Below are 18,254 nucleotides of genomic sequence, written 5' to 3'. Positions count from 1 at the left end.
AATTTGTGATAAATAAATAAAAATCAATATTCCCGTTTCAATAATTTCATACCATTTTCACATGGTAATTCTCTTTGATAATAATTTTTGACATATTAGTGAAAAATACTTCTTTAAGTGAAACTTTAACCACATAAACATATTAAAAACGATTGGATATAATTTGAGGACGCACGACAAGAGACCCCAATTAATTTTGCGATTTTCAAGCAAATTCCATTGCTGGCAACACGAACCGCAATCCTAATAGAATGCCATTGCGAACGCTGAAACCGAAACAATCAATCAATCAGTGAAAACAATCAACATGATTAACTCGTGTCCATTTTAATTAGGCACACACACACACTTGCTACTACATTGTCAGGTTCTGCATTTGAGCGTGAAAAAGTTGTTAGCACGCTGTCCGCAGATCACAGACAATTGTTTTGGGTTCGAGGTTTTAGGTTTGTGTCGTGTGAGTAGCTTAGATTAATGGCTTCCCCCCCGACCGACGAAAAAAGTGTGCCATGTCCAGTCCACGTGAATGGCGTGCTTATCAGTCACCGTGGAAGGCACCACGGGGACTTTACGTTTGGGCAGACAACACAGCAAAACAACAAACGAAGTTGGCTATATTTGGCTACACGTGTATGTGTTATTGCCACAAAACTCTCATAATTGTTCCACGTTTCTTTTGTCAGACAAAATGCCACCAAAATAACCGCAAAAGCCGAAAAAAAAACAACTTTGTGGTCGGATGCATATTATAAAAATAAAAAGACATAAATAGCGGCGTCTAAGTGCGCCATAGATAAAACTTCAAGACACAGACACAGACACAATCGTCCCCATCTCTAGCTCGAAACCAAAAAAAAAAAACCCAATCCCAGTCGAGTCGCCGCCGCCGTCGCCTGTCTGTGTATGTGTGTGGAAGACGCAGACAAATTATGGACAAATTACGTCGACCTGGAAATGAGCAACGGCCATGTCGCGGCCATGGAGCTCGGTGGCTCATTATATGCGCTGCGATAGATGCGCCCTTGTTGTCGCCAGCCCAGCCGCCTCCTTTTTTGTGCCCTTCCGCCCCACCTCCACCATCCATGGCTTCCATTTGCCGCACAATGTTGCCGTGCGTTTGGCGTTTGTCGACTGTTTGGCTTTCGCTTTGGCTTTTGCGTTGGCCTGGCTATATTTAAACCAGAGGAGGAAGTCAGCGCCAGGACTTTTGCTGAGCCGGCTGGTTAGCTTTTTTTGTTGTTGTTGTTGTTGTTGCTTGTCGTATGTATGCGTGTGAGTGTGTGCGATTGTGTCTCTATATGTGTGTCGCACACATATATATTTTAGCGTTTTTTTGCCACGCTACTTCCGGTCGTTTGTCGCCATTTTTATAATACGGTCCTACGCTTGCGGCAAGTTGTTGATTTCGCGTCCTCCGCTTTCCTCGTCGACATTCCCTTGTCTGTTCAATTTTTTTAATTTAACAGCATTGCAAATATTTAGGTCGCTGCCACGCTCGATATTAAAAATGCAAGTTAAAACACATTTCTTTGGCGCAACGCGAAAAAAAACACTCAGAAAATAAATGTACTACAAAATTTCGAGAGTAAGGATTTTGTTCTGTTTCGTTTTATTATTTTTTTTTTTATTTTATTTGCAATGGTTTCATTTTGGCTGAAGTTCAGCTGAGCGTATAGTTGCAATGAATGTGGGCGTGGCCAGTGGTAGGCAGTTGGGAGTAGCGGATAAGCCTCGCCGGCCTCATGCCGGAAATTGAGGGTGCAGCTGGAAAAAAGAGAGCAAAATGGAAATTGTTTCAACAGCGGCAGCTGCAGGTGCAACATTTTCAACTCAATTTCAGTTTGCCTCGTTACATTTCAGCAAAAATGCTCAAGTCGAGGCGTCGTAAATATATAATACATGAAATATGCAAGAGACGAGCTTTTAAAATATTGCTTAAAACTCAAATGCTGCAGGCGGTAAAGTGGAATAAATATCAGAGAGCGAGTAAGAGAGGGAGAGAGAGAGAGAAAAAAGTCTTGGTGGCAAAAGTTCCTTAGGCAGTTCAAAGAACTCAATGCGGGAAAATAATAATTCAATAATAACAATAAAATTCAAATATGTGCACTTGATGCAATCCACATTCGAATCATTTATCTACGCTATTATCTATAACTGTCAGAAACTTCAACTTAAAGCTCGAGAACAGAACCACATGCAAATGAAATAGTATTGCGGAAATACGAAAAGGAAAACCTCAACAAGACAACGTCACGAGCATGAGAACGAAAAAAAAAAAACCAATGACAAATCGCAACATTTGTCAGTTTCAAAAAGCATGTCAAGCGACTAAATTACCTTTGTATTCCCTCTGTCTGTCTGACTGCCAATCTATCAGATAGTATAGCTACATGTAAGGGAGTATTTGTGTGTGTTTGCTTATTGATTTCGCAATTTTTCAAAACTTTCCTTGGCTTTCGTATGCAGTTACTTTTTCTATTGCCATGTTGCTGACTCTTGCATTGTTATAAAATTCAACCGCAATTCATTTGAATTCAATTGTCAAACGGCTAACAACAATGACTAAGCGAGAGGGTGGTATATGTGACTATGTGTATGTGTGAGTGTGTGTTGCACTTCCGGTAGACGACAGCAGCTGCTATTCCATAGAACTAGAGCTCGAACCAGAACTTATAAGCAACTCCTTGCATTGCCCATGTAAAAAGGTCTTGCATTATGCATTTTGCTATAGCAAATTTAATGTGATTTAGACGATGAGACAGACATATGGGAATTGAGAAAGAGATGGCAACACATCCAGAGAGCCAAAATGCTCGAGGGGTCATGAACTAAGTTTATTGTGCACATTTAAATGAAATTGCTGCGCTCAATTTATGCGCTAAACGCCATAAGGCATACACAGGCAGGCGGCTAGCAGTCAGGGAAGGCACTCACAGACATTCACTGCAAAGGCAGCCACATTCACAAACATTCACAGGCACATTTGCAGAACATTCGCAAGCGAGCGCAGACAAAACGACTTTATAGCAAGAAGAGTAAAAACTATCATATTCATCGCACAACAAGAACAGCAAGAACATTCACCCAATTCGACTGCACTCACTGCTTATTCACTTCTATTCGCCACGCTGTTTTTTCTTTTGCTTTTTGCTTTTTGTTTTATTTTTTTATTCGTTCGTTATTGTTAGGCAGCGCACACGGAGCAATAGTTTTATGAATATCGTTTTTGTTGCTGTTGCTGCTGTTGTTTTTGTTGCTGTTGTTTGTTAGTCTGTTTGGCTGAAATGTGTGCATATTGTTGGCATAATTGAATGCTTTTTGTTGGCCAAGTTTTTGCAATGTGTGTCGGTGTCTAATGTGTCATTTGTTGACTATTTAATATGCAACGAGCAATGGGTTCAGTGACTAGCAAATGGTTCAAGCTTGTCAAGCAAAAAACTTTTAAATTAAACATAAAAAAACAGATTGGTTTACATACTTAGCTGTTACCCTAAGGTAATTGCTTGGCGGATTAATTTTCAGTGTTTTTTTCAAAGGAATTTTCTATATCAAAGCTTAAATGTACAGCGCACAATCACGAATCTTTAAGTTAATCTACGTTTCATTACATCTTGTTCGAAACTTAAAATGAACTGTTAATCGCCTCAGTGCCTTAGATTATCTGCAATATATTTTGCGGCTTTGGGTTTAACTTTTGCCTTGCTTAGACTACACGCTCGTACTACTGTCAAATAGCACTAGTTAGCAACTAACAACTACTTAGCCCAAGTTCGCTCCTCAACGCAATCTCTCTCTCAATAAACACTTGCACAGCTCTTAATTACCCAATGCAAACTTAGTCAACGCAACTTGCCAAAGGGAACTGAGTTGGGAGGGGGCAATGATTACGTCGGAAAGAGAGGAAGGAAGGAAGCCTTGTCTCCATCTGCTGGCGCCTGATCCCAGTTGGCATTTGCTTTGAGTGAGCTTGGGAAACTTGAGGTTGCGACGTGGCAGTCGCTGGAATGTCATGCAAGTTTGTCAGCTTGTTGTTGCGGGGGCTGCGTGTTAAACAAAAAAGAAAGCAAAAAAAAAACGTGGCGAAACTTTCGAGTCAAAGTTTTCATGACTCCTTTGTCAATTACCTGTAGTCTACGAGTCATCGTAGTTGTTACCAACTGGCTGTTAGCCTGTTAGACGTTTAGACCCGCCAGACATGCGGCATGGCAAGAGTTGATACAAGGCAGTGTTCGGCAGAGCTATAACAATATGAACCTATTGACATTTCGATTGCGTATGGGTGGAATAACTTCATATATGGGCCATGTTTACATGGCACGTGCTGGAGGCTGTCTCTGAGTTGAGTTCTCCCAGGCACGCACTCACATACACACACACACACACACACACACACAGGCACTCACTCAATTAATGTGGTGTGCGAAAAGTTTTGGCTATTCATTTGCTTAGAAGAGGCAACATAACAAGCACAACAGCCACAGCAGCAGCTTGTATATAATTTACGAGGCAACTGTGTGATGCCCGGACAGAGCTAATCTATCATTATTGATTGGCATCAGGGTTTCCTTTCCTTTTTGCCCTCTCTCGATCTCTCTTTCTAGTTCACTTGGTCTATGTGGCATTATGTAATAGCTGGCCAAATGAATGGCCATTTATTTATAGCCTAATCCCAAAACGTTCAGTAGTTGCATAAAACCAAGCAAAAATACTGTACTAACCAGATGAATTTCTGTTTCTTTTTTCTAATTGCAGGAACACGCATTCGCATACATTTTAAGACACTGTGTGTGTGGTAACATGACAGAAGGATTTGAAATTAAATTTTAAGCAGTAGCAGGATGAGAGTTGCGTTAAAAGCCGCTCAAAATGTGCAACACGTGCGCGTTTTATTTTAAATATTTATAAACAAACATCTACTAACACACACACACACACACTCAAGTCAGGGAATGATGAGTGTGTGTGCGCCACTAAAGTTACTTGGTCGCCTCGTCAAATTCTATTAAAAATTCATCTTAACGGTTATGTGTTTTGACAAAAAAAAAAAAATAAATAAATAAAAAAAAAAAATACAAACAAACAAGCACAACATAAAGAAGCAACAGCAACAACAACAACGATAAGAACAGCAGCTGAAAAAGGGCGACTGTTTGTAAATATTAAAATGAATTTATGTGCAGCGGAAAAGTTTTTAATTAAGTGAAAAAATTAAAGCAAAAACAAAAAAGGATTGAAGCACGCGTACAACAACAACAGAAGGAGCAACAGCAACAACGACAGAACATAAATAAATAAATAAATAAAACAGAGAGAGTGGAAATTGTCACCAACACTCACACATACACACACACACACATACGACGACGCGTGCAATAAGCCACCAAATCATTTGGCTTCGTGTGTGCGGTGCGGTGTGTGTGTGTACAACAAACTCTCGTATCTGAAATGATGTTTGCACAAAGTGAGGCAAATGTATTTGCATTTTTTATGCCCATATAGCTGCTATACTACCTGCAAAGTACATACACATTTATACACAATTTACGTATAGCGATTGAATTTTGCCATTGGAAGAGAGAAAATTACAAAGGCCAAGAAGAAGGACCAACCATGATGGAGTCACGGAAATTCAACCCATTCACACCTCTGTTCTTCATCATTGTCATCCTCCACCTAACTGAGATTGAGACTCACGAGCACAGCGATGGATACAAGCCAGGTGAGGCCTTTAACTATACTACAAAAGTATTTTAAGTCGGTAGTTGGGGAGGTCAAATAAATTAGAAAATATTATGGAAATTTATTCACATAACTGTAATTTGATGTGTGATATTGTCTTAACTCGTCCCCATTTCTCGTATCGATTTAATTAAAATCATTTATTAAAATTGCTTTTCGGTTGAATGCACATCTCTGAGCAATAATTGATTATTTTTATTAATTTGAACGTTGAATTAACCTTTTCCCCGCCCACATATAAGGGCTGCATATTAATTTAACATTTTGCGTGCTCTAGATTTTTTATTATTTTTTTTTATGTTAGTCGACAAAGAAACTGGCAAACAGTTAACATATTAAATTAAATTCAGCAGCAAAGTCATTAAATTTTAATTGCTCATTTGAAACTTTTTTGAAGGCTTTTCTGTATATTTACTTCAGCTAAGAGGAAGCTGTGAAAAAGTGGACGTGCATGAGTTTGATGAGCTTAAAACAATATAAAGAGCAATTTTCAAGTAATTAAAGAATATCGAAATATCTCTGAATAAACTTTTCAAATTCATTTTTATTAAATTTCAAATACTTCGGTATTCAGTTTTATTTAGTTTCAGTAAACTTTGATAGCTTTCTGTTTGTTTATTGTACATTTTATTTTACAAATTTCAGTAAATTCAGATAACATAATTCCCCATATTTGTGTTAAATTTTTTTCGATTCAATTTCTATGCATTTACTTTAATTGCAGAATGGAAATTACATTCGTTCATTTATCTTTCATGAACAATTTCTCATTTAAAAAATTCTCTGCATTCTTTCGGTGTGAAGCAACAATAAAAACAATGCACTAAATTGTTGGCGGTTTATTTAAATGCAACGTTCAACTACGTTTTTACATATTTTTTGTTTTGTGTAGTGGCATCGTTGGGAAGCAAGTCAATGTGAGCCAAACAATTTTTATGGCCTGCATTTAAAAATGCGGTAATCATTTTTTTTTTTTGGTCACTTTTGTTCATAAATGAACAAAAGTTGAATCGTTGGTGAGACCCAAAAATGTTAAATTAATAAATATAAAATTATGCAATTTACACAACTTCATTATTAACTTTTTTCCGCCATGAGCGACATGTGCGCAAAGCTTGTTTATTGCTCTTGTTGTTATTGGTTCGTACTTTTTTTTTGCTGTAGTCACAAATCCAAAACGTCACCTGCGTCACCTGTTTCATTGGGCGCCCATTTAGCTCTGGTCTGGCCTTGCCACGCCCAATCCCTGCGGTGGCTACTTTGCCTGGCTGCTTAAAAAATGCATAAATTCTCATTTTTATGTGTCTGCGTTGGACTTTACATTAGCTGCTGTTGCTGTTGCTGCTACTGATGTAGTTGCTGTTGTGCCACGGCCACTGCCACTGCCACTGCCAGTGCTGATTATCCCCAGAGTGCTATATAAAAAATTTGTGTTCGCATTTTGTTGTTGATCTCTTATTTTCGTTCGTTGCATGTATAAAATTATTGCGCAGCTCACATTTTTCCATGGAGGAACATGGGAATTTGTTTTTATAGCAAATTTAACGAAAATTGAGTTATATGTTCATTGCTGATAGCATAAATTGCTTATAGTCCTATTTATTATTATTATGCATACAATAAAAGCGTATTCAAGCGACTGATTGCTAATCAACCAACCAACCACTCACAACAATGTAATACTTTTGGGATCAATGCATAAATTTGTCGGCATTTTATGTAGTATTCCAATTTTGACATCTTGAAAAAGTGCTTTAATTTAATTACTAATGCTTTGCGTTGCCTCGGCGCTTACATAATAATTAGTAAAATAAATTTCACCTAAATACACAGGACATACAACGTGAAGAGCACAACGGCAAAGTGTAAACACAGAAAGAAGCACAGCACCGGCAGCAACCGGGCAATGTCCTGGGAATTCTGCTCGTTCTCGTGCCGTGTACCTTTGAAAAAGGTGTACCAAATGGCCACGTCAAATGCACGTTCAAACAGCACTTAGAGTTTGCTTTAAGTCCACCTCGTGGCCATTTCCATCTGCCCCAGCTTCGCACAGCTTCTCGTTGGCAAATTATTTTCCATCATTTTTCACGCAAAAAGCACAAAATTTTAGCGTGGCTCTAACATATACAGGATGTTACGGATGGTGGTGGGAATGGAGAGCGGCAGAGGCAACTCTCTCCGCTTCTGCAGCTCCGACATAGACACAGTGTTCTTGTCAACAGGCCACGTTCGTGTCCATGTCCGTGTCCGTGTCGGTGTCACTGTTCGCAATGCTGCTTCATGGCAGGCGCCGGTGTCTGTCCACGACAGCAGCTGGTCTGGTTGTCTGCCAGGACCAAGGAGACACGCTCTAAATGAAATCTAATTAAAGTGCGCTAAACGTGCATCCTGCTCGTCGTTGCAGTTGAAGCGTGTGACATATTTAAACGTTTTTGCTGTCTCCGCTTACCAAATGTAGATAACAACAATTTTATTTTAATTTGGAAAATATTTTCTTATAGTAAAACTTAAACTTTAATAGTGACTTTTTCAGAGAATGATATTTTCGTGGTTCCATAAAAGCTAACCATAGATTTAATGTTTTTACGCACACTCAACGAGTTTCGTAAATTGTAAATCGCTACATGCATTGGCCATCATCAGTTGAGAATGTTTTAGAGCTTAATAAAACAAACCCAATCTGCAGTCTATAGATAGAACGGAATTTGTTAGAGAAGAGTGAGCACCTGGGGCAGCTGGCATAACATGCGATTTCTAATTCAATTTCAGTGACAGCACATAAATAAAAGAAACATTTTGAAGCAGCAGCAGCAGAAGTAGCAGCAGCCAAAAGCAAAGCAAACGAACCAAAAACTGTAAAAGCAATTCCTTGACAAAATAAAAGGCGCACAAATGTCAGTTTTCCCAGGCCAACGACAACGACAACCACAACTACAAAATGTTATGCTACTACATACAACGTGAAGCATTGCGACGACGAATCGTTTACCAATTTTCTGACTGCTGCAAATCAAAAAAAAAAAAAAGAAAAAAAAAGAATTGAAAAATAAAAAAGCAAGAAACAGCAGAAGCAGAAGCAACCGAAAAACTTTTTAAATTAACTAAAAAAACAGAAAATACATATAAACACACACACACATAGTGAGAGAAATAGAGCGAGCCCAAGTGAAGTGAGAGGGAAGATAGCAGAATGTGAACGCGACACGTTGTCGCTGGTGTTGGCATTTGGTTTGAGTATTTTAGAGGAAAGTGGAAAACTTTTAGTGGCATGTTTACAAAATAAACTTCAACTTGCAAAACGGCAAAAAAAAACGACGAAGGAAGAAGAAAAAATAAATAAGAAAAATGCTGATTGCGATGAAACAAAACACAAAAAAAAGAACTGACAACTGTAGAAAAAAAGAAAAGATTTTTGAAAAGAAGATGATTATGTTGCGTTGTTGTTCGGGGGCAGCCCCATTATTATTGTATATAAGTAGCATAACAGCTATGACGGCCATCAGCTGACACATATTTTCAGTGCAAGGTATGACACACACACCCTCAACCACAACATACACACAAAACACACACATACACACACACACACACCGAGTCACCTCCCGCGCCGTCAACAGGCACTGCGAAAAGTTTTTGGCAACTTTTGTTTGGTTTGTTGTCATTGTGGCCCAAAAGAAGTTTTTTACGCCTTCGCTGCCGTTTCGTTTTTTGTGCTGACAGTTGGCAAACAAAGCATAATTTTTAATCTGAATCTGGCCATGCAAACATTGTTACATATGCCACCATACAAACACACAGACACACATACACACACGCGCACACACACTCATAGTACACACTCACTGAGGCAGAAAGAGAAGAGTGTGAGCCACACCTGCACATGGCTTTTAGCCTGATTGTTGATACTTGAACAAAAAAATTATGTTTATTTGGCTTTGGCCTCGATTTTCCCAAAACAAATTTTGCAGCTCCGCAGATTGCGCATACGCAGCGTACAACACCGCTTGTCTTTTGTTTCGTACGTTTTGGTGTTTTGCTTCGACCAGCGCAATACGTGACAATATCATCAGCTATGCGCCTTTTCAGCGACTATGTCGCTCGTAGTTTGTTGATTTTGCATTTTATAGTTTCAAAGACTAGCGCACGTATTTCCAGACTCTGTCACACATCAACGGACATGAAGTGCAAATTCACCTAAGTAATACTTAAAGCTGCTGCGAGAATGTGTTTAAATTTTGTTTTAAAATTGAGTTTATATTTGCATATTTATTAACTTAATTTCGAATTTTATTTTTATTGATAAAATCTTACATTTAAATTGAAGTTATGTTTAAATACCAATTATTTTTATCATCTCCGTCTACAAAATGTTGGTATCATCTGTAATTTATAGTTGCAAGTTCTGTAATTGTGAAATGACAGTAAATGACCTTCGGCGCAACCATCAATCTGACAGTTATGGACTTGCCTTCGTATTGAAGGCCACTTTCGGGTATATTAATATATAGTTTGTTTTGCGCGCTGGCAAGTGTGTTTGTTTTTGTGCAACTGACATTTAATGACCACATACAACATGTTATTTGCGGTGTGGCATTTAAAATTCAAGTTCAACGTGTGCGCCGCATATACAATTTAAATCGACAACAGCTGTTGCTGACAGCCAGACACAGACAAGAGTTCCGAATCCCGACCCAGACCCAGATCTAGAGACAGGAGCCAGAAGACAGAAGACAGATCCCGACACGAAACCCTCAGCTAGAAATTAAAAAGCGCTCAAGCAGAACGAACTTGGAACTGGAACCGTATCCGATACGTATCCGGCAGTTGTGCATTAATCAGCAGCACACGACGTGCTGGATAGACGTTGTCAAAGCTTTTGGTATTTGCAAATTTCTTAACACGAAATTAGTCGCAATAAACAAGACCAACAAACAAGGCAAACACGACAAGGAAGGGGCTTATAATGTAAATGGGAGAGGCGGCAGTGGCAGGCAATAGAGGGCAAGTTAGCGTCTAATCGAAAGCAAATAAAATGCATTGCATACCTGCATACCATAAACTGTCACTTGCATTGTGAGACGGAGCGGCATGCAAGCCATTTGCCACACCAACTTGCCACTGCTGCCAGTCTGGCTCAAACCCATGTCTTCTAGTACGTTCATACGTATACATAAGCCTGTCTGTCTCTGCCACTGCTGTTGTCGTCTATCTGTCTGTCTGTCTGTCTGTCTCTCTGTCAGTCAGTCAGTCAGTCCCTATCCCTGGCATGGCATATTGTGCATGCCAAGCCCTCGTTTCGTATGCACCGTCACCTACTGACAGCAGCGGCAACACCACCGCCAATACCACTACCAATGCAGGAATGCAGGACTCCCCCCCTTGGTGTGGGGCCTGTGGGAACAGCTATTAGCCGCCGTCGCTGTATGTTTTACCATAATTTGCCAGCAGTTTCAGTTCAGTTCAGTTGAGTTTCAGTTCGAGTTCGAGGCAACTGACACTGGCATGCGCCATCGTTTGTCGTCTCTTATCGAATGGCATACAAGTGTGGTTGGCTTGCATGTCGCACTCGACTGCACAGCGCCCTTCCTCACTGCTCGCCTCGTCTCGTCTCGTCTCGTTTCGTCTGTCTATCTGTTGTCTGTCTGTGCCAATTATAAATGCAAAACTCTGTCTCTGAGCTGCATACAGAAATTAAAATTGTTTACCCAAGACATTAATGGCGTGCCTATTTATTGTCATACCGAGCACGAGTACGAGTATTTGCCTTCAAATAGTTACAACGAATTGCTTTTAGGCGCTAACTGGCGCACTTTTAATCTAATTGCCAGCCACAATAACAATTGTAATGGGTTTTATTTAATTGCCTTTAATGAGGAAACTTTTTGTTGTAAGAACTTCAATAAAAAGTAAGCTTATTAAATACAAAATTTCTTTCCTTTTGCATTATATTGTAAACTCTTTTAAATAGAAAACTAGGCAAGTGTTCGTTAGCACGTTAAAAACTGTGTCAAATAATTAAATCAAGAATGTTTCAGTATAGTAAACAAACCATTTAAAATAAAAGTACTAATGTTGGGGTAGTGTTCATATAATTCCATGTTTCTCTGTCGCATGAATTGCTGTCGGATTGCACACACTCTCACCTATTTCAAAATGAGAAGCGAAATTGCGAGCTTGTGTGGGTGTAAGTAAACACCTGAACTGAACCCAAATACCCAAGCAACGCTAACAAAAATAATTGAAAAGGTTTCATTGTGCACACATTTCCACGTGTGTGTGGTATGGAGCTGAACGCGTGTGTTGACACACACACATACACACACGCATACATAAATATAACACATAAATAACAAGGATCAAGCGCTAATCCAATGGTAGCAGCAGCAGCAGCAGCAAAGAGCGTTGCCAAAAGGGGTACGCGTGCTGTCACAGGCAGCATTCGATGTCAGCGAATGTGGTGCTTTAAATGCTTTGATTTCATTTTTCATTTCCTTTTTACACTCACACTCGAACACGCAGATACACACACACATAGATACAGAGTGGGGACAACAATTGTCAGGTGCGACAACGAGAGAGCGAGAGCCAAATGAGATGTTGGCAGTTGGGTTGCCTCTTGGCTCAATTCAATCACAAGCTACTTACAGACAAAGCCATTACTCGACATTGCTTGTGTAATGAATTTCCAACGTACATACATACATAGGTGTGTGTGGATTTCTGCAAATGTGTGAGTGTCACATGTATGGCATGCCTTTTATTTTTTTTTCTCTCCTTTTATTTGTGTGTTTGGTATCGAGCGACAGCTTAGCAATGCGAGTAACCCCAAAACGCTCACCTGCCTGCCAGCCCGACGATCTCCTGCTCTTGCGGTGGAAATAAGCAGGATTAAGTGCGCTTAAAAGCAACTCTATGAGATTTTCATACGCAAAAAAAAAAAAAATAAAGCAGACACAAACAATACAGTGAAGAGCAGAGAAGAAAAGTGTGAGATATGAGAGAGCACATCGCGTTGGGGAAAAGCTGGGGGGAAAACGGCTAAACAATTTCCCGTTGTCGTTGTTGTGGCATCTGACACTCATGATTACCAAAAAATGTAATGAGCTGCCACCGTTTCTTTTGGCATCTCCAAGTTATGTATACGCATTGCGTATACACCATATTGTACAGCATAAAAAGCACATTACAGTTGGGAAATTGAATTTAGAAATGCGTATTAACTGGACCTGGCGATGTGCGTGTGTAGTCACAGCAGTTGAAGGCGCCAAATAATAAGTGAAAAATAAACTAACAAACTGCTAACATGCAACGCCCGCATTTCCTGTTTTTTCTCCCCCAACAACTTTCTCGCACAACCTTCGCACACTTTCGCTGGCATAGTAGACTCGCAGTGCTTTAAAAAGGGAATTCTTATTTAGTTAGGTAGTCCTGGCCTGGCTAGCAAAGTGATTTTGATTTTTTCGTTGCCTGCTTAGCGGTGCTAATGCGTGTGAATGGCCTGCGGCCCAAAAATCGTGGGTCTGTCGGTTGGATGGTTGGTTGGGATAGGAAAGAACACGACGATGGCGATGCCAACAAACAACAGGCACACAAATTGCCGTTTCGCGCTTCAGTTGAGCAGCTTAAAGCTTAAGTCAACATAACCAGCAACCGAAAGGCCCAACTCACAAGGCAGCAAGGAACATTCCTTGAAGCCTTTGTACAAAGAAGACGCAAGCAAGTCGCAAAAAAAAAAAAAACACAGAAGAACAAAATAAAAAAGGAAGCAAAAATTGTGTAAATTTTTTTGCCTGGACTTGGCGGCATCTTAAGCATTTTTGGCTGCCTCTTAAAGTCATTTTGTCTGTGTATTTGTGTGTAAGTCTGTGTGTGTGCCTACCAAAATTGCTTTCTGCCGCAATTGCTGCCGTTTTATTTTATTTATTTACTTGCGAACCACACACACACACACACCAACACTTGTACACAGGCACAAACTTAAAGACTGTGTAGGCGAGAAATGTGGGTTTAGTGGCAGAAGGTAGTGCGTGGTGAGGCGCGGCGAGGGGTGACAGCAAGGGAGATAAAAAGGTGTGCTTGTTTTTTGTGCGCTGCCCCGTTTGCTGATTGAATTTTCCAAGCGAGTAATTTTTAAATTGTGCCTCGGTCAAAAGATAATTCAATTTTAGTGTACAATTTCTATTACGGTGAAGTTGCCTCCGAACTTTTGTTCAAGTGCTGAGCTGAGGTAAGAAGCAGCAGGCGGCGAAGCACCACAGCGTCACTGGTTTAAGATTTTTGCGGTTTTGCGGCCAGTGGTAAGTCTATTTATGTGCATATTTATTCCTTTTGCTGCTCAATTTTCAGCCTGATTTATGTGAGAAAAATGAGGGCCAATTGTTGCTCAGTTTCTTGCTCACAAAGTTGGCTAAATGCTTTGTTGGCCTTGGGCCAACTTAGTTGGCCGCACTGCTAACTAAAAGTTGTGCAAGGCAAAAGTGAAAACCTGGGTACATTTATTATTATTCTACTTGAATATTAAAGTTTCATGTCGAAGCATTTAAATCAAGGTGTGTTCGTTTCTATCTTTACTTGCATGTGAGCATACAACTTGAAAACTCAAGTGTAAGCCTGAAGCACAGATGGCTCAGCTTGCCTAACAAGGGCACTCGCAGCTTGTTCTCTTACACTCTAGCTCGGACTCGCCTTTTAACATGCCCTTATCAATGACAATCGTTAAATGTCATGTTCAATGCTTAAATGCAGAGCAGACCAGCACACAAAATGCCACAATTTGTATGCATTATGTGTGTGGCCCCCAAGATACAGCTGCGAGAAGAAGCTGTGGCTGTGGCAAACACCACAGCACAGATACTCTGGCAGCTACAAGCGTCAGTTAAGAGCTGCAAACTAAGCCAAAAATGCCACAAAACATTTACCATATATCATGCATTTTTACGTACACTTTTAGCCACTTTTGGAGCATGTATCTGTGCAAGGGCAACTGCCAACTACTGACTGCCAGGCAACAAGAGACTACTACTAACAGGCGGCAGCAGTCGGGCTGCAAGTCCCTGCCCAATCCCATGCTGTTGTTGCAACTTTTGTGCGAAACTCGTAATTTACACATGTACACGATGCTCCACCACTAACACTAACATCAACAGCAACGGCAACAGTAAAGGCAACAGCAATGGCAACAAATAGCAAATGCAACAGCAAGTTTCTGGGTTGCCTAGCTTGTGTTTATCTGGCAAAAGCTGTGCGAGCTGAGCTTGCTCTGCTGTTCTGCTGGCTGTTTGCCATCCTTGCACTATACGTGAAGATATGCGCTGCCCACGCGACGTATGCGTAATATGCAGCTCAAGTTGTAGTACTCTTGCTGCAGTCGCCATTTGTCTCCGTTAGCATAGCACACTCATCGTCCATAGTTTAGCATGCACAGCCTTGGCTCGTATATTAGTTAAGTATTTACCTACAATACTTTGAGGCAGCTTTAACAACAGATTTAAGCATAATCGATTTCTTCAAGCTCAGGTCTCAACTACAACAAGAAATGCCACATTTATTTATGCTATCCCCAACAACTTCCCGTTTCATTATGTATGTGTGTGTGCTGTATGTGAGTGTGTTTATATGTATTTTAGGTGTGCTGTGTGCGTGTATTAGTTAAGCTGTTTATAGTCTTGCCGTTGTTATTGTTACTGCTGTTGCGTTGTATTCTCCAAACAATTTACTTCTAAATTGATGAAATAAATTTTCCAACACACTTATTTCTGTGTATTACATTTTTTTTGTGGTGTGTGTATTTTTCGTGGAAATCATTTCTTGCTTCCCCCAGCTCTCTTCGTATTGTTGTTGAGCTTCAATTTTTCCGTTTTTACGGGGTTTTTACTTAAGTTTTCATTTTTTTTTTCTTTTATTTGCCGAGCCTATTGATTGATATTCGGCGTCTGAGGTTACCGAACTATGGTTGATGGTTGGGCGATCTATTAATGAACTGAAACGACAGCCAATCTATTTTCCTAGAAAATAAACCCAATGCAAATTTTCAGAATTTGGCTATTATTTATATTTATTCATGCTTGCCGAAAAAATATTCTTAAATTTATCGCCGAAAGACTAGAAATAAGCTCAAATTCTAAAGCAGTGTCTACTATTTAAGTTAATGATTATAAAAATGTTTTTATATTTACATTATTCTTTATTATTATCTATAAATATTGTAGATTTTATTTGAGATTCTTTCTGTAAAGATTGCACCCGAGCAGGGATAATTTATGATAAATAGACACAACAATGAAAATGTTTACTCTGAATGGTTGCCCTTTCCTTATCTCTTGTACCAATCTGCTTAAGGCAATTTTCATTCATGGATCTTGTGATTGTCCTTTTTAAAGTGCAGCTTTAGCACCTTTTGATTTGTAGCTAGTTACTTCACTCAAATCCGGAGGCTTAACAACATCATTCACAATACTGTGGATTGTAAGTTAATATACAAATGTTCGTTGCTGAGGCAACAAATGCCACTTGAAGATTTTTATGGTTGTCAGTGCAATGTGTATTTTGTGATGGAAACTTGGGAACTTGACATACTTCATTTGGATCATGGCAACACTTGCAAGCACTCACTTCAGCTAACATATCTGTGTATGTGTATCTAACAGTGTGCAGCTGCTCGAAGTCATTGTATCTGCATCCTCCTCTGACTGCCTTCGCTTTTTCTAGTGCTTGTAAATTACACTCGAGTGACATAAGTCGTCATCATCAAGTAACTACAGAGCCTAGGCAAGGCAACCAAGCACCAAGCAACTAGGAAGCCAGGCGGTTGCAAAAGGAGATGGAAAATCCTAGCAAGCTATAAGCTCTCAGTCACAGTGCTCAGCTTGCCTTATGCTCTACCATTTCCGTTGACTTTATACATATATTCTTCTTACTTTTAGCAACTACTAATGTCATCTGCTGTTGCCCGGTTGTTCCTGCTCCTGCTGTGATAACTGCCTGCCATACATCTTGTCCAGAAGTTTCCTGTCGTCTGATGTCCTCTGTGTCGTCGTAGTCTTCGTCGTCATCGCATCGTCGTCTTTCCGCTTTTGTATCTGCAGACATATTAATTTGGCCTTTGCTTAATACTCGGCATGTGCAGAGAGACTGAAACTCACCTAGGCAATGTGTATAAGCTTGTCGGTCCATCCACTTGTCTGTCTCTCACTGATTGGTCTGTCCATCTGTGCGTCCGTCCTCTGTTCGTCTTTATCTGTAGAATTTTTAATGATTTTCTCACATTTTCTTTGGACATCTTTTGTTGTCAGCCTCTTTGTTGGCAAACATTTTTCTTGTCCTACACTTTAAGCTGGCCATTATTAAAATACGAGCTGATAACAATTTAGCTGCAAGCTGAAAGTCAAACACAAGACCACACAAACACACACACACACACTCACAGACACACTCACATAAACACATGCCGGCATTTTCTTGGCTTTTACTGTCTGGTCATGTCCTTTTGGTACGTTGAACTTGTCTTCATACTATGCATAAGTTAGGGTCTACTTTTGCCGCGTTGGCAAATTTCAACTGTCTTTTGATATCTGTCTGAGTGCCTTTTGCAAGGTCAGCTACATTTTGCTTCCTCTATCTCATTTTCTCTTTTCTCATGGTTTTTTTTTTTCCTTTTTTTTACCAGCCTAACCAGCATTTGTGTTCGGCATCTCGTTTAAAGCTGCGGTCTTTAGGCATCCAAATATATTTATTTGCGGACAACCGCAGAACGTGATTAAACCAATAACTAAACCAATTTTGGCAATTTTAGAAAGAAAAAAAGTAAAATGAACCTCCATTGGCGCATTTCTAATAACCATAAACAACACACAAAATTGTCAATTAAACTGTCAGTCTACCGGAAATTCACGATTCGACTGTACTATGCGGCGTATGCGTAATGTAATTCCTGGTGTGTTTTTTTTTTACATTTTTAATCAAGTGCGGCGTATTGAATAGCTTGGGGAATGGCAACCACAACAAAGTGTTAGACAGGTTAATTGATACGCAGACACCGCGAACAGTCATCTAACCTTCCTCATCCTCACTCCCTACTCTTCTTTTCACGCACACAAGCATACACACATACACATTGGTATGCATACGTATACGTACATATGTATGTGGATGTGTGACAGGCAAACCTTTTGAAATATTAATGAAATCAATTTCGAGGCTAGCGATGGAAGCTGCCACAGATTGCCGAGGGATATGCCTGAGTGAGTTGCATGTGTTTTTTGTTTGTCGGTCTCTGTGTGCTTCGATACGTTGTGGGTGTGTGTGTGTGGCTCTTTATTCTCATAGTATTGCTAGCAACTTACACATACAATGGAAATGGAAGGATATGCCCAGCGGTCAGACATGATAAATGCTCATAGTCTACAAAACAACATGCAGAGTGTGCGAACTTTTGCCGCTATTTAGGGCAAACACGAAGACTAACTAAAATTGCAGACCGATTAGGGCAAAACTTTGAAGCAGCTCTATATTTGGCA

At 39.9% G+C, this 18,254-nt stretch overlaps 2 protein-coding genes across 3 annotated transcripts in view; one reads left to right on the top strand and one right to left on the bottom strand.

Annotated features, from left to right (window-relative positions):
• Window positions 1-18,254, top strand: part of LOC132785938 (uncharacterized) — an 81,124-nt gene that overhangs the window by 17,695 nt on the left and 45,175 nt on the right. For both annotated transcript variants that reach the window (XM_060792272.1, XM_060792271.1), the window contains exon 2: window positions 4,753-5,719. In XM_060792272.1, coding sequence (XP_060648255.1) covers window positions 5,611-5,719 — 109 coding nt within the window. In that variant the 5' untranslated portion in view covers window positions 4,753-5,610. The remainder of the gene's footprint in view (window positions 1-4,752; window positions 5,720-18,254) is intronic.
• The window catches only part of LOC132785149 (uncharacterized), an 80,761-nt gene continuing 64,060 nt past the window's right edge, over window positions 1,554-18,254 (bottom strand). Inside the window, exon 3 of the mRNA XM_060791142.1 lies at window positions 1,554-1,764. Coding sequence (XP_060647125.1) covers window positions 1,554-1,764 — 211 coding nt within the window. The remainder of the gene's footprint in view (window positions 1,765-18,254) is intronic.

This window comes from Drosophila nasuta, chromosome 2R (assembly GCF_023558535.2).
Source record: "Drosophila nasuta strain 15112-1781.00 chromosome 2R, ASM2355853v1, whole genome shotgun sequence".
Classification (NCBI taxonomy): Eukaryota; Metazoa; Arthropoda; class Insecta; order Diptera; family Drosophilidae; genus Drosophila; species Drosophila nasuta.
Note: the sequence above shows the minus strand (reverse complement) of the source record. Positions and strands in the feature narration are given on the sequence as shown.